Source organism: Pelobates fuscus, chromosome 7 (assembly GCF_036172605.1).
Source record: "Pelobates fuscus isolate aPelFus1 chromosome 7, aPelFus1.pri, whole genome shotgun sequence".
Lineage (NCBI taxonomy): Eukaryota > Metazoa > Chordata > Amphibia > Anura > Pelobatidae > Pelobates > Pelobates fuscus.
In genome coordinates this window covers 142,031,922-142,051,949 of record NC_086323.1, presented here as the reverse complement: position 1 = coordinate 142,051,949, position 20,028 = coordinate 142,031,922, and the positions used below count along the sequence as shown (strand labels likewise).

The 20,028-nt window shown below is 38.9% G+C and overlaps 1 protein-coding gene across 1 annotated transcript in view; it reads left to right on the top strand.

Moving 5' to 3' along the window:
* The window catches only part of IL17RC (interleukin 17 receptor C), a 96,175-nt gene that overhangs the window by 23,171 nt on the left and 52,976 nt on the right, over positions 1 to 20,028 (top strand). Inside the window, exons 2-9 of the mRNA XM_063426735.1 lie at positions 8,659 to 8,680; positions 11,876 to 12,028; positions 13,159 to 13,293; positions 13,672 to 13,787; positions 16,220 to 16,331; positions 17,615 to 17,659; positions 17,810 to 17,928; positions 19,925 to 19,984. Of these exons, the coding sequence (XP_063282805.1) occupies positions 8,659 to 8,680; positions 11,876 to 12,028; positions 13,159 to 13,293; positions 13,672 to 13,787; positions 16,220 to 16,331; positions 17,615 to 17,659; positions 17,810 to 17,928; positions 19,925 to 19,984 (762 nt within the window). The remainder of the gene's footprint in view (positions 1 to 8,658; positions 8,681 to 11,875; positions 12,029 to 13,158; positions 13,294 to 13,671; positions 13,788 to 16,219; positions 16,332 to 17,614; positions 17,660 to 17,809; positions 17,929 to 19,924; positions 19,985 to 20,028) is intronic.

Here is a 20,028-nt window from a genome sequence, read left to right as displayed (position 1 = left end):
CCGAGCTACTCATGTCCCGTTCCTCATCCTCAGTGATCTCTCTGAAGGTATGTTCTTCCCCCCCAGCCACGTACAACACGTACTCACAATCCTCTTCCAGCGTTGCCGCAGGTCCAGCAAGCGATGCTGATAAGGCTGTTTCTGGTGGTGATGGTGACCACAACTCTTCCTCTTCACGCTCATCTACGTCCTGATCCAGCACTCTTAGCAGGGCACGCTCCAGGAAGAAAACAAATGGTATGATGTCACTGATGGTGCCTTCGGTGCGACTGACTAGGTTTGTCACCTCCTCAAAAGGACGCATGAGCCTACAGGCATTGCGCATGAGCGTCCAGTAACGTGGCAAAAAAATTCCCAGCTCCGCAGAGGCTATCCTAGCACCCCGGTCATACAAATATTCATTAACGGCTTTTTCTTGTTGGAGCAGGCGGTCGAACATTAGGAGTGTTGAATTCCAACGTGTCGGGCTGTCGCAAATCAAGCGCCTCACTGGCATCTTTTTTCCCCACTGGATATCTGAAAAGTGCGCCATGGCCGTGTAGGAACGCCTGAAATGGGCACACACCTTCCTGGCCTGCTTCAGGACGTCCTGTAAGCCTGGGTACTTATGCACAAAGCATTGTACGATCAGATTACACACATGTGCCGTGCACAGCACATGTGTCAACTTGCCCACAAACCACTTGGCCGATCTCCAGTTGGTGCGGAGTCAGCCACTGATCCACCTGTGCGTTCAGGGCGGACAGGAGTGCTGGTCCGGTGTGACTCTCTGCTTTCAGGCAAGTCAACCCCAAGACGGCGTGACACTGCCGTATCTGGGATGTTGAATAGTACCTGGGGAGCTCGGGGGGTGCCGTTGATGTGGAGCAAGACGCAGCAGCACAAGAGGACTCCGCCGAAGAGGTTATGGAAGAGGATGGAGTAGGAGGAGTAGAGGAGGTGGCAGCAGGCCTGCCTGCAAGTCGTGGCGGTGTCACCAACTCCTCTGCAGAGCCACGCATTCCATGCTTGGCAGCCGTCAGCAGGTTTACCCAATGCGCAGTGTAGGTGATATACTTGCCCTGACCATACTTTGCAGAACAGGTATCAGTGGTCAGATGGACCCTTGCCCCAACACTGTGTGCCAGACATGCCATTACTTTCTTTTGCACAATCGAGTACAGGTTGGGGATTGCCTTTTGTGCAAAGAAATTTCGGCCGGGTACCTTCCACTGCGGTGTCCCAATAGCTACAAATTTTTTTGAACGCCTCAGACTCCACCAGCTTGTATGGTAAAAGCTGGCGGGCTAAGAGTTCAGACAAGCCAGCTGTCAGACGCTGGGCAAGGGGGTGACTTTGTGACATTGGCTTCTTACGCTCAAACATGTCCTTGACAGACACCTGACTGTGGGCAGATGAGCAGGAACTGCTCAAGGCGAGAGACGGAGGGGCGGATGGTTCAGAGGGGGCAAGGAGGACAGCAGTGGTTGACGTGGCTGAAGATGCTGTACCAGGAGGAAGATGGCGGCTTTGAGTTTGTGTGCTGCTTGTACTCATGTGTTGATCCCATAGGCGTTTGTGATGTGCGATCATGTGCCTTCGCAAAGCAGTTGTACCTAGGTGGGTGTTGGACTTCCCACGACTCCGTTTCTTTTGGCACAGGTTGCAAATGGCATCGCTGTTGTCAGAGGCAGACACACAAAAAAAATGCCACACATGGCGACTGCGTGGGCCCCATAGCGAAGAGTGCATACCACCAGCAGTTTGTATGAGCTAAGTCCATGTGAGTAGGTCAGTGTTAGAATGCACGTGTAAATATGCCATTCAGCTTTCCAGGCCGCTGGGTACGGGGTGTTCTGATGCCGAGTCCGGCAGTGAGTCATGGAGTAGTCCATGATCTAAGGGATACTGGACTAACTGTGTCTACTCTGCGAGGTGGAGTACCCGACCTAACAGGGGTGTTGGGTAGAGACAGTTCCTCAGTAACATCGAGAACTCAAGGCATACAACTATATAAAGTACCGTAACTATTAGTATGATCCATGTAACGCACTGGCAGGCTTGCTAATGCCAAGTGGCTAAGAATGAAATTAATGAGGGAGACAGGTGAGGCCCTGCTAGTTGCCATGCGGCATGAGAGGCTCTATCTATGCGTTGACATAGAGGATTTCGTGGTCACCGAACATTGTGGCGGGGTGTTGTCCTCTCGGTGACTATTAAAGCATAAGAATGAGAGTAACAGGTGAGGTCCTCTCTATACAACCATGCGAGATGTATAACTATGCGTTGGACCTATGCCCGTTGTACCTCCTAGTATGAAGGTACTTCCAAGTATGAGGTTACCTCCGAGTGGGAGGATGGGTGTTGGCCTCGTGGGACCACTAGACTATGTGTGACAGTGAGAGGCAGTAAGGGGGAGAGACTAGCCTGGGAGTGACAGTGAGAGACAGTTCCTGAATGTGAGTGGGAGATTGACTAGGCTGACTGTGACGGTGAGAGACAGTTCCTAAATGTGAAAGAGGGAGAGGCTAGGCCTGAGTGTGACAGTGAGAGACAGTTAGTCAGTGACACCCCTAAAATTAAAGTATCCCTCTTTGTCCATTTGAAATGTTGGGGGTATGATCATATAGGTACTTTGCCAATTTATTCTCAGAGCATTTTGATATTCCCTAAATCATAATTAAGAAATTAATATTTAAATAAATATGTTGAAAGATTTAAGATAATTTGAGCTTGCACGTAGGAGACTAATGCTAGATTTATGTTGCCAAAAGGAAGTTTAAATATAGGTTGAGAAGAAATGTGTAGTTGATACAGTAAACACATAAAATTCTGTGAAACCTTGCAGAATTTGCTACATAATGCATATCCAACGATACATGATAGAACATCACATGTGGCCCACAAACCAGATGCCAATCCTGCTGGTCTTTCATTGGCTGAAAGCATTGGTTGAGTGCACTTACCAATGAATGAGTGTCTGTGCAAGGAATATGCACATACTTTGCATTTGCCAGGCCATCAATCTAATTAGGCATTGGTTATTTACACAGCCAGATGTGAAGTTTAACCTACACAAATATATAAATGGAAATCTATTCACAAACAGGACTATACATAGGACACGAGGTCACACATTTAGACTGGAAGAAATGAGATTTAGTCTAAGGCAAATGAAAAGGTTTTTTTTACAGTAAGAACAATAAGGATGTGGAAGTCTCAACCTAAAGAGGTGGTTTTATCAGAATCTATACAGATGTTGAAACAGTAATTGAATAACTACTTGCAAAAACGTAATATTAAAGAATATCATTTTTAAATTGTGGGGTAATAGGTTCTTAATCCAAAGATACATCTGACTGTCCCTCTGGGGTCAAGAAGTAATTTCCCCCCCAATTTGTTGCAGAATTGGAAGTGCTTCATCTGGATTTTTTGCCTTCTTTTGGATCAACAGCAAAAAACAGATGTGAGGAAGGCTGAACTTGATGGACACATGTCTATTTTCAGCATCTTTAGCTATGTAACCTATGGCAGCAACATTAAATATGTATATACAGTGTTTTAGTAGTATTTACTGAATTAAGCCATGATGATGTGGTACGGATCATTTTTAAGACTAGAGGGGCTGCAGAAGGAATTCCCTCTAATCCTATTGTGCATAAATATCAGGACACTTGACTTTCCATCAAGCATGCCTGCTTCGTAGCATGAGAGATTGCAGATGAGGCATTTCAAGCATAAATGAATAGCGTATAAAATGAGTATGCATCATATGGTTTTTAAGCTTGGAGATTCCTTTTAATTATAAACTGATACCACTGTTTGTTCTCCTCTCCTGCCTGAAATAAAAGTAATACTTTGTATGGATTTTGTTTGCATTATATGATAGCTGATCCCAGAGAGTCAAAACCATAAAACACGTCTTTTCTTGGAAACTAAGCAGTTTTGTTATCAGGTTACTGTGAACCATAAATAGTAATAACAGCCTGGGCGCAGCACTGACGCTGATAATCTCCTAAAACCGTGAAATAGCTCGTAATTAATTTCCATTTATCTGTCTCTGCAACTGACCAAATTTGACAAATGGACATTGTGTGCTTAACATATATGAAGAAAATAAACTTTTATTACATTGATAAGGTTCATCACTCATAGCTCTACTTAGTAAGGGTGCAAAACAACATCATATAGTGATGGCATGTTATCTGTGTTTTTACTGGCCTGTCCACCAATCTGTTCTGCTGATCTCCTTTATCTTGGTTGCGCTGCCCTCTGCCCAACATCTGCATGTAACACTGTTATTATCTCATCCAGCCATTTTTCATTTTATGGGGAAAGAAGCTGACAGGAGACCCAACGTGTCTTCCTTTAAAATGGTTAGTCCCTGTGTTTTTGGCCAAGTCGCCCTGGCCCTCTTTTTCTACCCTAACGTCTACCCCTGGTCCTTGACGTTCGATATTCAGTTGTGTTTGAGTGTAAAACAGCTGTGCAACAATAAAACTCAAAATAATCTATCTTTAAAGGACCACTATAGTGCCAGGAAAACATACTCGTTTTCCTGGCACTATAGTGCCCTGAGGGTGCCCCCACTCTCAGGGACCCCCTCCCGCCGGGCTCTGGGGGGAGGAAGGGGTTAAACTTACCTCTTTCTTCAGCGTCGGGCGGGGAGCTCTCCTCCTCCTCTCCTCCCTCTTCTTCCATCACTGGCTGAATGCGCATGCGCGGAAAGAGCCGCGTGCATTCAGCCAGTCCAAAGGAAAGCATTCTCAATGCTTTCCTATGGACACTGGCGTCGGTGAGAAGCGCGGAAGCCCTCTAGCGGCTGTCAATGAGACCGCCACTAGAGGCTGGATTAACCCATAGGTAAACATAGCAGTTTCTCTGAAATTGCTATGTTTATAAAAAAAAGGGTTAAACCTTGCTGGACCAGGCACCCAGACTACTTCATTAAGCTGAAGTGGTCTGTGTGCCTATAGTGGTCCTTTAAACTACAAAAAAAAGATTAGAAATGCATCTGTTTAAATAAGATACCTCAATCTTGTAGTAAAGATATCTGCAGTTACATAAATGGTTATAACCACTGGCCAAATCTACAACCACAACCCCAAGAAAGCTCCCCTCACTGTCCTGTTGCAAGATAACAGACATGTCTATAGATTAAGTGGATTGCATTACAGTACACGTGTGGCTGAGCAGTATTGGTAACAATTTATGTATATATTCCCTGAAAAGTGGGAACCTCAAAGCACCATAATTCCTGCAGCAGAGAGACCCAGACTAGTTGCCAACTCAGCTTAAATGGAGGGCTCCAGTGTCCTCCTGGAACCATAAACACTACAGTGGGCTGCCGTAACTATGGTGCTAGGAGTGTACCTTTAATATGGGTCTGTCGCTTGCCCTTTTCCACTCTCCTGGTATCTGGCTTTGAACCACTGTTTGATTTCAGATGTTTTCTGATATGTGCTTATCTAAGATGTAACTAGAAATTGTGAAGATAATGCAACTTTAAGGTCATTTAGGTCATGCAGTTTCCCTGTCAATGCTCTAAAATTCCTGGTTTATTAAATAACCCTGTTAATATGTATGAGGAATAAAGTTTATTGTGGTGGAATCTTTATTAGTATCATTCCATGTTAGAATGACGTTTAGCATTGGAGGTGCTCTGCACACCCACAATATTATAAGACTGCCAGGAAAATGGTAGCATACTAGTCCTCAATTAAATCCATTGTTTTGAAGCAAAGGAAAATATACCTTAAATTAATTGCTTAAATATATATTAAACTGGATTAATTAGAGAGACTAATGTGCCCATGGATACTATGTGCCATTTTAATGTTACATTAGGTTTATAATGGTTGTATTTGCCTGTGTACATTCTTTTCTGTAGACGTGCCCACCATTTTCAGTTGTATTGTGTGCCGTTCAACGTTCAATTATGTGGTTAGGCCGGTTTTTCAAGCTGACTTGTGCCTGTGACTGTGTGGGTTGTTTATCTTGATTATAGAGATACGTAACGTGCATGGGTCATCTCAAAAGGAAACTGATCTGAGTTTTGGTAATGCTTGCAAATATGAACCAAAGGTATCTATGGCTTGGTTTCGGCATATCGAGTTATACAGGATTTTTTGTTTTAAGTCCTAACCTATAGAATATGAACTTATTCACAGCCTCTCAGGAAACCCTTTATGGAGTCCTGGGATATGTCCAAGCTTTTTAGTGATTATAAAGCTAATTATAAAGCTTTATAATTATAAATATAGCGATTAAGCTTTATAGCTAAATATAATATTCATAATTATTAATAGGCAGTGAGGTAGTCATATTAAATGTGTTCCACTAAATTCCATGCTATCCTGAACTCTGTAGTGACTATTTAATGTCTCTCGATTGATAAGCAGTAATGTAGGGTTTCATAGTTTACTATTTAAAGGGACACACTGAGCACCATAACAACTAAAGATTATTATACTAGTTATGATGGAGTTATGGAGTCTTTCAGTGCAGTCCCTCTGGTACACACAAAGCCTGGACCCTCTGTTGCTGCCAATATAATTATTCATTTAATAAGCATTTGGGGGAAAAGGATGTCTGATGTGCGATGCCCAACTTTGAAAATTAAGGTGTATAAGCATGCCCAACACATTTCATTTGATTACATATACGCAAGGGATTTTATTATTTTCTAAAAAGGTGATCGTTTGATATTCCTTCTTCCTTCATTTGATATTCCTTCATTTGATATTCCTTCATTTGATATCCTGTCTGTGGTCTTCTGTGTCTTTGTGTCTCCCCTTCTCCGATCCTTCTTATTGAACTTGCATCCAACAAATGGCTCATACCGATTTCTTCTACCCTATAAGATGTGTGTAAGGGGGGATATATAGCTTCAGAGGGTGCTGTGTAATATACAGCCAGAGGATGCCCACTTCCTCTGACCCTGATACCAGTACTTAAGAGAGCCAGAGGATACCCAGCGCCCTGGCTCATTAATCTATTGCTAATTGGGCCAGAGGATACCCAGTCCCTCTAACTTTAGCTATTAAAGAGGGTTCAGTCAAGTGGCGCCAATATATATAGGACTACTTAACTGCTAATGCACTAGTCCATAAAGGGACACTAAAGGCATCAAAACAACTTTAGCTTAATTAAGCAGTTTGGGTGTATAGATCATGCCCCTGCAGTCTCACTGCTCAATTCACTGCCATTCAGAAATTACATCACTTTTGTTTCTGTTTATGCAGCCCTAGTCTAACCCCCCCCCCCCCCCTCGCTGTGACTGACACTGCCTGCATGAAAACCAATGGTTTCATTTTCATTTAGATGTTAACTGACTTCAGAAGTTTTTATCTCCTGCTCTGTAAATTTAACTTTAATCACACATAGGAGTCACCTGCAGTGCCTAGTAGGCTATTAACAGAACAGAAGATAAGACATTCTAACTTAAAAAGAATGTGCAATAAAATAAGTTTAAACATTAGATGACTGTTTACAGGAAGAGTGACATGTAGGAGCATGATATATACATCAAAACGGCTTCATTAAGCTAAATTTGTTTTGGTGATGATGGTGTCTCTTTAATGTGTTATCCCAGTGTTCCTAGGGTTCACAAAGCCCCGTACTACCTCCTATATCACACCACCATTGCAGATTTGAATAGACTAGTCTTTTTTTTAATGAAAATAATTCAGAAAGGTTTGTATTTGAATCCACAACCAAGCAGCAGACAGAGACACAACAGCCAGCCAGGTTTGTATTTGCCTTCATGTCCTTTTCTTCTAATGTGGGCTACTTTGCTTACAGCAGTTCAACTCACTCTCATACAGAGAATATTGCAGACATGCATGTTAATGTAATTATGGTGGCAATGATGGAAGGGGATATGACTGTATGCCAAGCTGACCAGCAGCCACACTGACCAGCCTCCCTCTTGAAGCATTCTTGCCTAGGTTCAGTGTCCTGAATTTACTTTTTTGTTACACAAACACATTTGCTGATGGCTGCACTCCGGATGTGACCATTTCTGGGACTGTTGTGAGATGTGCATATAAGCAATGTGATGTATTGTATACATATATGTATGTAATAATTTAATGCCAGCAGATTCCTCTTTGTTGGCCAGTAATGGCCGGTTATGCCAAGCTATTCATTCAATTATTCACAAACCCACTTAATAATACACCTGTACAGTGCCATCCGATGACCTCATCTAGGCCGAAATCGTCAAACGTGAACTATAGCTGACTTGGAGAGAATGCTTCCGGTTTGACTATATGAACCTAAAATGTTTAATTCTCGACAGTCCACATTTCAGTAAATAGGCCTTTAAGTGTCACAAAAGGTATGGCACGCTGTGGTGGGAAGACTATAATTAAATAGTTGTTTTGGCCAGGTTACCACACTCCTAGTAGAACACTCTACTTGGGGTATATTTTTCATACAGATGAATGTGACTGCTTTGGTACTCTTTACTCTTATTCCAGTACTGCTTGCTAAGTGATCCTTATTTAGTAACAACTATATTGCACGTTTGCGGTTTTATTGGTGGGAGAATGTTCTAAATTTGGAGATTTGTGAGGAACAAAATGGTTGATGCAATGTTGATTAAATAAAATGATGATTATATGAAATGATGATTATATGAAATGCTTATTTGTATATATGTATTTTTTCTTTCAGAACCTGTCATGCACAGTCATTAGTAAGTAGTGCATTACATTTTACTTTGTTTCTAAAGCTTGTTTTACTGCCTTTTCTTCATTTTTGAAACGCTATGATTAATACCCGTTTTAAATTCCATTCCGTCTGTCTCATCATTTCAGACACAAAGGCAAAGAATGTTAGTTTAGAAATCATGTTAATCTGTCAACAAATCTGTCAACAAATGTCCCAATATTAATCATCCTATGAGCCCTAAGGGTAATTTTCAGAAGGTATTCTAGATCAAATTGTAACATATGTTTATTTCTTTAAAAATGTTTTTTAAAAAATTAGCTATGTTTTTGTATCTTTAAGGTTTATTGAAAATTTAAATGTTACTTTTTAAAAAAAAAAAAAAAGATTATCTTCAAGATTTCTATTGTGCTTTATTGAAGCACAAGTAAATGATATGTAAATATAGTTATATGGAGGTTATAAATGCTTTGTGATACATCTTCAACAGAGTCACTATAGCAATTTGGTTTTATGGTTATGCAAATCTATTAAAAAAGGTTATAGCTTATACAGACTCTAACGACTTACATTGTAGAAGGTCAGTCACCAAGCAGCACTGGCGTTTATTTCTGCTAAAGTTAATGAGTTATGTCAAAAGGCTATTTGCTAGTTGACGTCAAAAGCCTATATACTAGCTGACGTCAAAAGGCTATATACCAGCTGACATCAAAAGGCTATTTAGTAGCTGTTGTATTTATGCAGTTTCACCAGAAAAATGTGGGTGGTGGAGCAAAAACACTAATTAAGAAGCATGGACTTCCACACTGAGTGGACGTGTTCCGGGCGAGCCCCCGAGCTCAGCACGAGTTTTGGAGCAATAAATTCAGTCAGCCATCTAATCTTACCGCAGGAGAATACTCCCCTAACAGAGGGCAATACAACATTTCCCACTTTTCTTGCCCGGATTAACCGTATCAAGATTCTTACAGGCGGTGCTGGTGCGGGAGAGGCGGCTGCTACCCTGATGCCATACCAACTGATCAAACATAGTGTAGTTGCTCCCCCCGCCCCTTTGGAGGTCGTTATCCATGTCACAGGAATCCAATAAACACCTCAAGATGCTTACTGATCCGACAGGCCCACATGACTCCCACTATGTCGGAGGCAGAAACCAGAGACCTGTGAGCGATGTCTATTACAACAATATTGTCCAGGCATGGCCACATCTTTGCGGAATTCCTGCCTCGTATAGTAGCTAGGAAGCGAGGAGCACAGTCTGTCCCCCAGTCTACCTGTGAAGCAGAGAAGAAACCTACCTATGTGATAGGTGATGACACTATGATGTAGACTGTTGCAAAACCAACTAATTAGCTGAAATATCTCCAAAAGGTGGAGATGCAGGCGAACTTCACTTTAATACACATTTCAGTTTTGAATCTGTGTCAGGCTGAGCCTTTGGGGGTTTGGAGTTGGGCCCGGAGACGCCTTTTACTTTGTTTCTCAAGCTTGTGGCTGGTACTTTTGGGAGATGTCGTGGAATCTAGATGCAGTGCCGGAACAGGCCACATCAAGCTATGAATTAGCGTGGGACTACCTGGCAATCGGGTGAGACAGTATCCCGTGCTAGCACCATGTGCAGTATGGATCTTTTGTTTCATTTTGATATATTTTTCCAAAGTGAACTGCATTCTATCTTCTTTGTTTATTCACTTGCATTGCTACCCGACTCAGTATTCAATCTGTCACATTAGAAACATTTTCCGTTTTTGCTAAATGCATATTATGACCTTTATGTTGCACATTTGAATGTGATGCATTACTGTTTTCTTTATGTTTATTTAAAAAATATCTCACAATTGCAATTCTCATGCATGCATATTTGTCCCCTATAATGTCACTGAAAAAGTGTTGCGTTATATGTCTTAACACCATTGTGATGTGAGAAATATTTTTTTTTTCAAAAATGAAGCATGGAAACTGCAATGCCATTAGCAATTCACTAGTTGGCATAAATTGGGGTACATGTTATTCCTACTGAAAATAGCATTAATCAAAAAGGGCCTGATGAGTGCCCCCACCTTTGCCTCAGCCCCAGAAAGCAGTGAGGTCCCAAAGCCTGATAGCCGGTAAAATACCCAACTTAACCATTCATGTCTAGAAAATGCCATTCCTGTGGTCAAAAATACTCCACTAAATGAGCTTCCTTTTGCTTAGGCAGACGAATGAACCCTTTATGGTGCCCTTCACCCCGTGATGCCCCCATGTTGCTCTACCTTTTGCAGGACTGCAATGCCCTGCCATCTACTGGCATACTATGGCACTCTCCCTTAACCTCAGTGATGCCCCCAACAGCTAACATCATGACTGCCATAGTCAAACTGCCAAGCAAAATATACTTACTTTTAATATACAGTTAGAAAAAAAAAAGGAATTAAAATATAAATAAGAAAATATACTTGGAAGCAAGGTTTGTAGGACAAAAAGTTTATCCTATAACCTCTGGCTGACTTCTCTTTTGCACCTCCTTTGCTGCGCCAGAGCCAGGGATGTAGCCTTACAGCTGCAGCACGTTTTACAAATTACTGCAATTCTAAGACAGTTTCAGCAGGGAGAGGGGGTACAGTGCACTCTCTGCATTTTAACCTTTGTACTATAACCTCATACTTCCTTTGCAACGACATAGAGTTGTTTCGGTGCCTAGAGCCTCTTAATGCATATCAGCCCGGAGTATGTGTTCTTGGGGAGTCTGTACCTCTGGGTTATTGAGACTTGAAGCCTGGAGGAGAATACTTCTGAAGCAGTTGTGTGAGTGACTCTCAAAAATATTGCCAAACATGGGGGAAAATAGACCCTCATGAAGTCCGTTTTCACAACAAAGATATAAATTGAGGATAAAGGAAAGCCTCTAGGAATCAGGTGAGTTTTAAATGTTGTGATCCTCTGAAATGTTTGCGATATGTTTCTGACACCTTGAGGTCCTAAAACCCTTTCTTTGTTTTCCATTGTGACTGCCTAGAGAAAAAAGAAGGACCATGCTTTCAATATATTCTTCTGGCCAAAATGTTTTGTTTTTGTACAATCACGCATGACTCCAGGAATTAAAGTCCACAACTCCCTTATACGACCATTGAGATATCTGTTATAATTGTATCATCACATTATGGGTCTGTGAATAAAAAAATACGAAATAAAGTGCATGAGTGTTTGGTAGATGATTTTCACCTTTTTGTGTCCCTTATAGATGTTTTGTTCATGCCTGGAGACAAGGAAAAAGCAAATCAACCAGTAATGATAATCGGCAATATGTCATCGCAGACCGTGCTGCGCTGCATTTACGATAGATGCATGCCATGTGTTAAAGTAGAGATAGACATATACGTTGACTTTTCAGCAGGTATTGTAAATTGACTGATATTGTGTGATGATAGTCTGTTGACTGCTCTACGATTGAAATAGTTGTGGGGAATATTGAGATATAGAAAGAAGGTAGAAGGGTCATTGAGCTGCCCAATATGGTTTAAGGGACTTACCATAAAGAGATAAGCACGTTGTTGCAATGTGATGTCAATTAAATCATGATTATGGCTGAATACACCAAGGGGCTTATCGAACTTGTAAAATAAATAATTTTGCTGTATACCCGATAATTCACAACCTTCCAACTTGGGTTTGACTTCACCAGCTTTCAAAATGAATCCATGCAGTTTGAGACACAAACTTTTTTCCAGTTTATACAGGGGTAAGAGTGAATTTGAAAAGTTTTCATGTGTCACATAAGATTTAGGGACAGATTAACATAGAGGCTATTGGAGCTGAAGCTCCAGGCCTATCTTTCAAACTTTGACCTGAAGCATCAAAAAAAGAGGCAAAGCTTTTAACAGTGATTAAAATGGAAACAAGATGGCGGCAATCAGTTCCAGGGCATACAGTGTGAATTTCTACATTTCAGTTTAATTTGCAGACTTCACAAACACATATTTTTTTAAATGTAGGCTGCAAGTAAATATAATATTAAAAACCCTCAGGGAGTGACAGTTCTTCTTTAATGTAGAGCTATACGATTAAGGTGGCCAAAATATAAGAAATTGCCAAAAAAAGGGTCTGGTTATGGGTAATATTTGCTGCCATTTTTAGATTATTATATCACATTATGTTTAAGAACTTAATCTCAAATAGGAAATATGGGACATGTAAGATTATTTATATGAAAATGTCTATTCTTTTCCATTAGCAGCCTTGCCATTAAAGTGAAAATGCATTCATAAAAAAAAAATATATATGAAAAAGCTTACTATAAAAGACAAACAAACAGCACAAACAACAGATATGTTTGTTTGCTGAACAGATTAGAATTAGAGAGTTTAAATCACCGTTTCGTATGAGTTGGATTCTGTTGGCTTTTGTTTGTCATCAGATCAGTTGAAATGGCAGCAATGCTTAAATAGTGAACCGCAGTGATTACTTCGTCTTCTTGTAAAATGTTATATTATGGTTTTACAGTATGGTTTGTATATATAATTGTAGGAAATGTGATAGAGGATTGCGATGATTACGAGTGTTATGATGATATTGATGGTTCCTCAACTTGTAATTATCTGGACGAAATCTCTGAGGAGGACAGCAACAATAAGTCTAATGAAGTCTCGGATGAAACACCAGGTAAAATAGTGTCAGATGGCAAGTATATCTTTTTAACCAAAGGAATTATAACATTATATGTATTTGTAAATGCGTGTGTTCTACTTGGTTTTTACATTTGAAAAAATTCATGTCAAATGGATTGTTTAATATAATTCTCTAGGATGATGTCATTCTTGTGAATAAAGAGAAAAACAGAGCAAATTTGAGAATGTATATTTAGCCAGGGATATTATTCAATCAGGAGTTGTGCATCGACGTTGACCACAAGCATGTTGTGTCTTTTCGACCCTTTGTCGTCTTATCATTTAGACCACATAGAAAATATTTATTTCAAATTTAAAAGAAAAATAACTCTGGTTGTAAATCTAATTCAGTTGTTTGTATATTTATTTACAGAACTTTCCCTCTGTGCCCACGTGAATATAGATTCTATACAACATTTTGTTTGGGTGAAGGTCTCTATACCCTTCTCTTCAATACCTTTCAAACCGGAAGAGAACATCGTGAAACTGGTATGTAACCAATTCCTTCTAGCGCAGTGATGGCCATTATGATCTGAAGAAAATATGTGCTTATCAAACTATTTCACTTGGTATTATATTCTATAATGTATACATTTGATAATATTATTATTATGCAACTACGGAGGGAACCCCCCACCCCTTTAATATTTTTATTTTTACCCTCACCCTTTCCTGTTTTCCATTTTCTTTTTTATTGGTTTTACCTATATTCTTACGTGTCATATTGTTATGTTTCTATTTTGTATTGTTTGAAATATATTTTTGACAAATTGTTCAATGAAAACCATTAGAAAAAAAAAAGTCTGCAGGGCATTAAAGATAATATCCATCTAATTTTACATTTCAATTGACCTTTTTTTGACATTTTTGTGTAGTACAAAGTAAAGACATGGACCTCGATTTAATACGCTTTCCAAATGACTCCATGATAATGTTAGAAAAAGTTTCCAAATGGTTTATCAACAGACTTTACCATTATAGTATATGGGAATTTTTGGAGATAAATTATTGGAACATTTTTATAACCGTATCGAATCATTTGCAATGCCTAGGCCTTAATTTAATATTGTAGTAAAAGCTTTCCAAATGATTTAATATTTTTGGATACACTTTTAAAATCCATTAATATAATGAAAAAAATTGTTTAATTTTGTAATAATTCGATTTTTAATATTTATATCAAGATATTTATTTTATATATGATATATTTTTGATATTTTTAATATGTTGAACATTTAAAAAAAAAAAAACTTTATCCAACAGTGCAAAATCATTTAGAAAGCTTATCCAATAATATTAAATCAATATATACTCAAGTCAAAAATCTTCCTTACATTCTCCACAGATATCAAATATTAAAGCACCACAACCATTTTAGCTTGAGCAGACTGCCAACTGCGACTGCTACTCTGCAGACAGCTGCCCATTTTCTAGTTTGCTGAACACTGAACTAAGTTATGGGAAAACTGGATGGCTGATATCAGGTTACATAGTTACATAGGTTGAAAGGAGACACATGTCCATCAAGTTCAGCCTTCCTCACATTTTTTTTTTTTTTGCTGTTGATCCCAAAGAAGGCAAAAGAAAAACCCCAAACTAGGAAACAAATTCCTTCTTGACCCCAGAATGGCAGTCAGATTTATCCTTGGATCAAGCGGTTATTACCCTACATTGAAAGATTATATCCTTGAATATTCTGTTTTTGCAAGTATGCATCTAGTTGCTGTTTAAACATCTAATCAAACGCTGATAAAACCACTTCTTCAGGCAGAGAATTCAACATCCTTATTATTCTTACAGTAACAAAAACCTTTCCTTTGCATTAGACTAAATCTTTTTTCTTCCAGTCTAAACGAATGACCTCATGTCCTATGTATAGTAAAATGTTAAAGAGCAGTTCCACTAATCTTAAGTGATAATTTCCCTTTCTGCAGATAAAATACTTATCTCAAAAGCCTCTGTTGTGCAGATGTATTTGGGATCGCAGTCTTTGCTGAGGAAGGGGGTCTTACTTCAACTGAAGGCTAGCCCATTAAATAGTGCATCAGGGTAATTTTAAAGGTAATAATGCATTAAACAAAAATGGGGATCAATTATACCTCATTGTTTCCCTTTAAGAACAAGCTTATAAGGGCATTGGAGGGAGTTTGAAGGAAGCCTGTCCCGTGCAAGACATGTAAATAAATAGATTGTAATTCCTCTTAGACATATTACAAAAGATAGGGTGTGTTGATGCAAATATTTAGTGTTTTTTCTAAGAGATTCTTCTTTAACCGGGTTGGTATGTTAAGCATCAAGGAAGTTAAATGTAGGTATAGTGTAATAATAACACGATTAAAGGTCTAGAGCTCTGATTAACTGTTTTTTTTTTTTTTTTTTAAATCACATTAATGTTATGCATTTGAAGAGGAATATTACTGCATTGGGTGCAGAATACATTATTCACTGGCTTAGAATAGATTCCATTATGACCAAGTTCCAGCAAGGATCCAGCTTTAAGAAATCTGAGCAAGCTGTCAATCAAATCTTTTTGGATTCTACTATGCAAAAAAATAGCCTGCAAGTCCCAGTTCAGGGAATAACCATGTTAGTTTTTGTGATAAATCCTCCTCATATGTGCATGAAATACATGGAAGAAATTGAAGTTGCAATTTTGATGGATTTTGCAAGACAGAAAAAGTTGGCTATACCTTTTTTAAATGAGGCTGATGATCTTTTATATGCTAGTTGTCCTTTATTTTATCTGAATGAATATATGGAATACCATTGGAAGGTATGTCACACAGCTTGTAGTGACGTAAAAGTCTCCATTTTATGATGGCAAATACAGTAGGCAAGTATCAATACTAGTCAATATAGTGAACACGTAAAAAAAATAACAAATATATATTTGTGAAAAGAAATTAATTTCTTTTCTGCAGGGAACTCTTCTGTTCAGATGCTTCAATGCATCTCCTGAAAGTGATGTGAACCTTACAGCTTACACTTTGCCAAGATATCAGGATCCGTTAATAAGCATGCATCCCGTGACAGGTAAGTGTGGGTTTAATGATGGTGTCTTCTTCTTCTTTGCTAACCTTTGTCTTCCGTATGTCACAACTCCCAGAAGATTCAAAAACTAACAAAATCTATGCATTTAGGACTCGAAGGGTTTTGTTTTTGATACAGCCTTACCAAATACAAGAGGAGATGACAGGTACACTCCTCCAGCTTTCACCTGCCTCTCTTTCATACTATTTTGATATTTGGGAAAAGGTGATCAGTAACTGGAGTCTATACTCCAAGTATGGTCTCAGAAGACACATATCTGTGCTAGTGGAAGTGGAGCAAACCCAAGTGTCCTGATTTAGGAGGTAAAGTCCCTATTTTAGAGCTAAATCCCTCATTCCCCCTCTTCCTCTTTTCTAGAAGCTCCATACTGTTGGTGCATCTGATTGTAAAACAGCTCCACAGCAATAATACTCCCAATAATGTGTTTTTAAACTATAAAGAAAGTCGTTCGAGATCAGTCTGCGTAAATAAGATACATTGTTTTGCTCTAAATTACATATTAGCTGTATAATTTGTTATTAGTAAGTCTCCTAGAATTTCTCAGAACAGCCATGCCCCTGGCCACACACCCCAAAATTAATGTCCCTTTGTGAATTGGTCATGTTGGGAGGTATGCTTAAAATGCTCTTTCACCTGTACACTAATATGTACCAACACCTCGATTTAATTGACACAAAGAATAAAGGAGCATGCTTATGACAATTAAAGAGTTTGGGTCCTCAAGCAACCTTGGGTCCCGAGTATTAACTGTTTAGTGAATAAGCCTTCAGTTGTTATGAAGTAGATATTGGAGAATTGTCAAGGCATTGAACATTTTAGGCCTGAAATAGCTAAACTGGAAAATAGTAGTGCAGAGTTGTAGACTACTCCATTTAATATTTGTTATATATATGGCTCCCTAGCCAGCCCATGACAGTACTGCTATGCTTGATTGTCATGAGTCCATGGCCAAAGTGCCGAGGGCCTAGTCCGCCCCTGGCTGGTGATTTCCTTTGTCCTTCTGTGGATTCACTTCAATTAAAGTGTAGATTTGTGTACATTTTGTTGAAACTTAACACACTTTTATTTTTAAACCTCTTGGATTTTTAAGTAACACATACATACAGAACACACAGTATTGTATGACAATATTTTACGATGCAGGTTATTTATTTATTGCACCTTTGATATTATTATTATTATTTTATTATTTATATAGCGCTATCAGATTCCGTAGTGCTGTACAATGGGTATTGATATTGATATTGTGTATATTATCCCAACAGGGTGCAAGGAGCTGCGTTTTATAGAGGAAGTGAAGGAATGTGGAGGTAATATTAGCAATATACAAGACATTATGGAATGTGACATTTAATGTTAACTAGAAAACTGATGTACGTGAAACCATAATTACAGTAGTGCATCTTGGAATCAGACATCTAAATTCTCTCTTCCTTCATCTTTTTTTGTTGTTGTTGCAGTGCCTAGTATGTATGTTTCCACCGATGGGAATTTCTCAGTAGGCATAATGAATGGATCAAGCAGCCGTTCCTATGAATTAATGGTTTCTCACAATACTACAACTATAAGAAAAAGATTGGTGAGGTTTTTTTTCTTTTTTTCCAGCTCTAACGAATGAGGCTTTTGTACCATTACACGTAATTACAAATAAATATATACATAATACATGCATAAAACACTGATTTTTTTTCCCCCCAGTTCAGTTTCAAATGGATCTTTCCAGTGATTAGTCATATTACATAGAGGAGTAATCAACAGACAGCTCATTTGTAGAATAACTAGTTGTTATCCCAGATTGAATATCTGTAGTCTGTCATCCAGTTTATCCCGGATTGAATATCTGCAGTCTGTCACCCAGTTTATCCCATATTGAATATCTGTAGTCTGTCACCCAGTTTATCCCAGATTGAATATCTGTCATCCAGTTTATCCCAGATTGAATATCTGTAGTCTGTCATCCAGTTTATCCCAGATTGAATATCTGTAGTCTGTCACCCAGTTTATCCCAGATTGAATATCTGTAGTATGTCACCCAGTTTATCCCGGATTGATTATCTGTAGTCTGTCATCCAGTTTATCCCAGATTGAATATCTGTAATCCAGTTTATCCCAGATTGATTATCTGTAGTCTGTCATCCAGTTTATCCCAGATTGAATATCTGTCATCCAGTTTATCCCAGATTGAATATCTGTCATCCAGTTTATCCCAGATTGAATATCTGTAGTCTGTCATCCAGTTTATCCCAGATTGAATATCTGTCATCCAGTTTATCCCAGATTGAATATCTGTCATCCAGTTTATCCCAGATTGAATATCTGTCATCCAGTTTATCCCAGATTGAATATCTGTAGTCTGTCATCCAGTTTATCCCAGATTGAATATCTGTAGTCTGTCACCCAGTTTATCCCAGATTGAATATCTGTAGTCTGTCACCCAGTTTATCCCAGATTGAATATCTGTAGTCTGTCATCCAGTTTATCCCAGATTGAATATCTGTAGTCTGTCACCCAGTTTATGCCAGATTGAATATCTGTAGTCTGTCACCCAGTTTATCCCAGATTGAATATCATTGAGAAAACAAATATGGAAAACTTGTTCTCCTATATTTTATGTCCAGTTTCTAAACAGTACCAAAGAGGCAGACACAGTGTGTCTTCAATGGCAGATACCTGTACTGCTGTACATCTCCTTTGTACTTAGCAGTTTCTAATAAATAAGGCATCTTTTACAAACTTATCAGTACAAAGCTGCCATAAGCTGTTGCCATAACAACGGCGGCAAGCTCGGACAAATTACCACCATGTTTACAACCTTATTGCTAAACTTTATAGCCTATTGTTAATAACAGCTGTTGCTACAGACAGTAATCACTTGCATATTAACGGCTTGCCGGTAAAGCACAGAAACACACACCTGTGCATGGAGACTTCATACTGTTGCTAGTAGCCACAGAGTTATAACAAGACTTTTTGTTTCAATAGTATATCTAGGGATTTAACTGTTGTTAACCTCTTCACAGTAGGCCAGAGGTTGGTCGCTAAAATTGGTGACAGGAATGATAACGAATAGTGACTGGTTTCCCGGGATTAACTCTGTGGCACGCAGGACTTTAACCCCTTAAGGACCAAACTTCTGGAATAAAAGGGAATCATGACATTTCACACATCTTATGTCCTTAAGGGGTTAAAGGTTTTTTTTTTTTTTTACTTTAATTCTCAAAGAATGAGAACCAGGCAAGCAATGGTTATTATATTTAAGGTTGGTTCAAGTGACAGAACGCAAACATATCTCATTACGGAAACCAGCCAATATTACTTGTTGTCATAGGATGTTGACATTAGAAATAAACTCTGAGGTTACTGATTGCACAAATCGATTTTAGGAGATAGTTTCAAAGTTGTTATTAATAATGCTTTAACAATATAAAAAAAATTGCAAGTACAAGAAAAAAAGAGTAGAAAGGTAAAAATAGAATTAAGTGACAATCGAATGAACTAGAAGGCTATTTTATGAATAATGATCAAAATTAAGTTCTTCACGTCTTAATTGTACCAATTCTCATTCTTACTCTTAGAAAGGAGATGAGCGCTACATTATACCTAAAGAGCATTTGGTACCGTGCCTGTGTATTGTGGTAAGTCCTAGTAAGATTTGTATTTACGTATTTATTTTTAAATG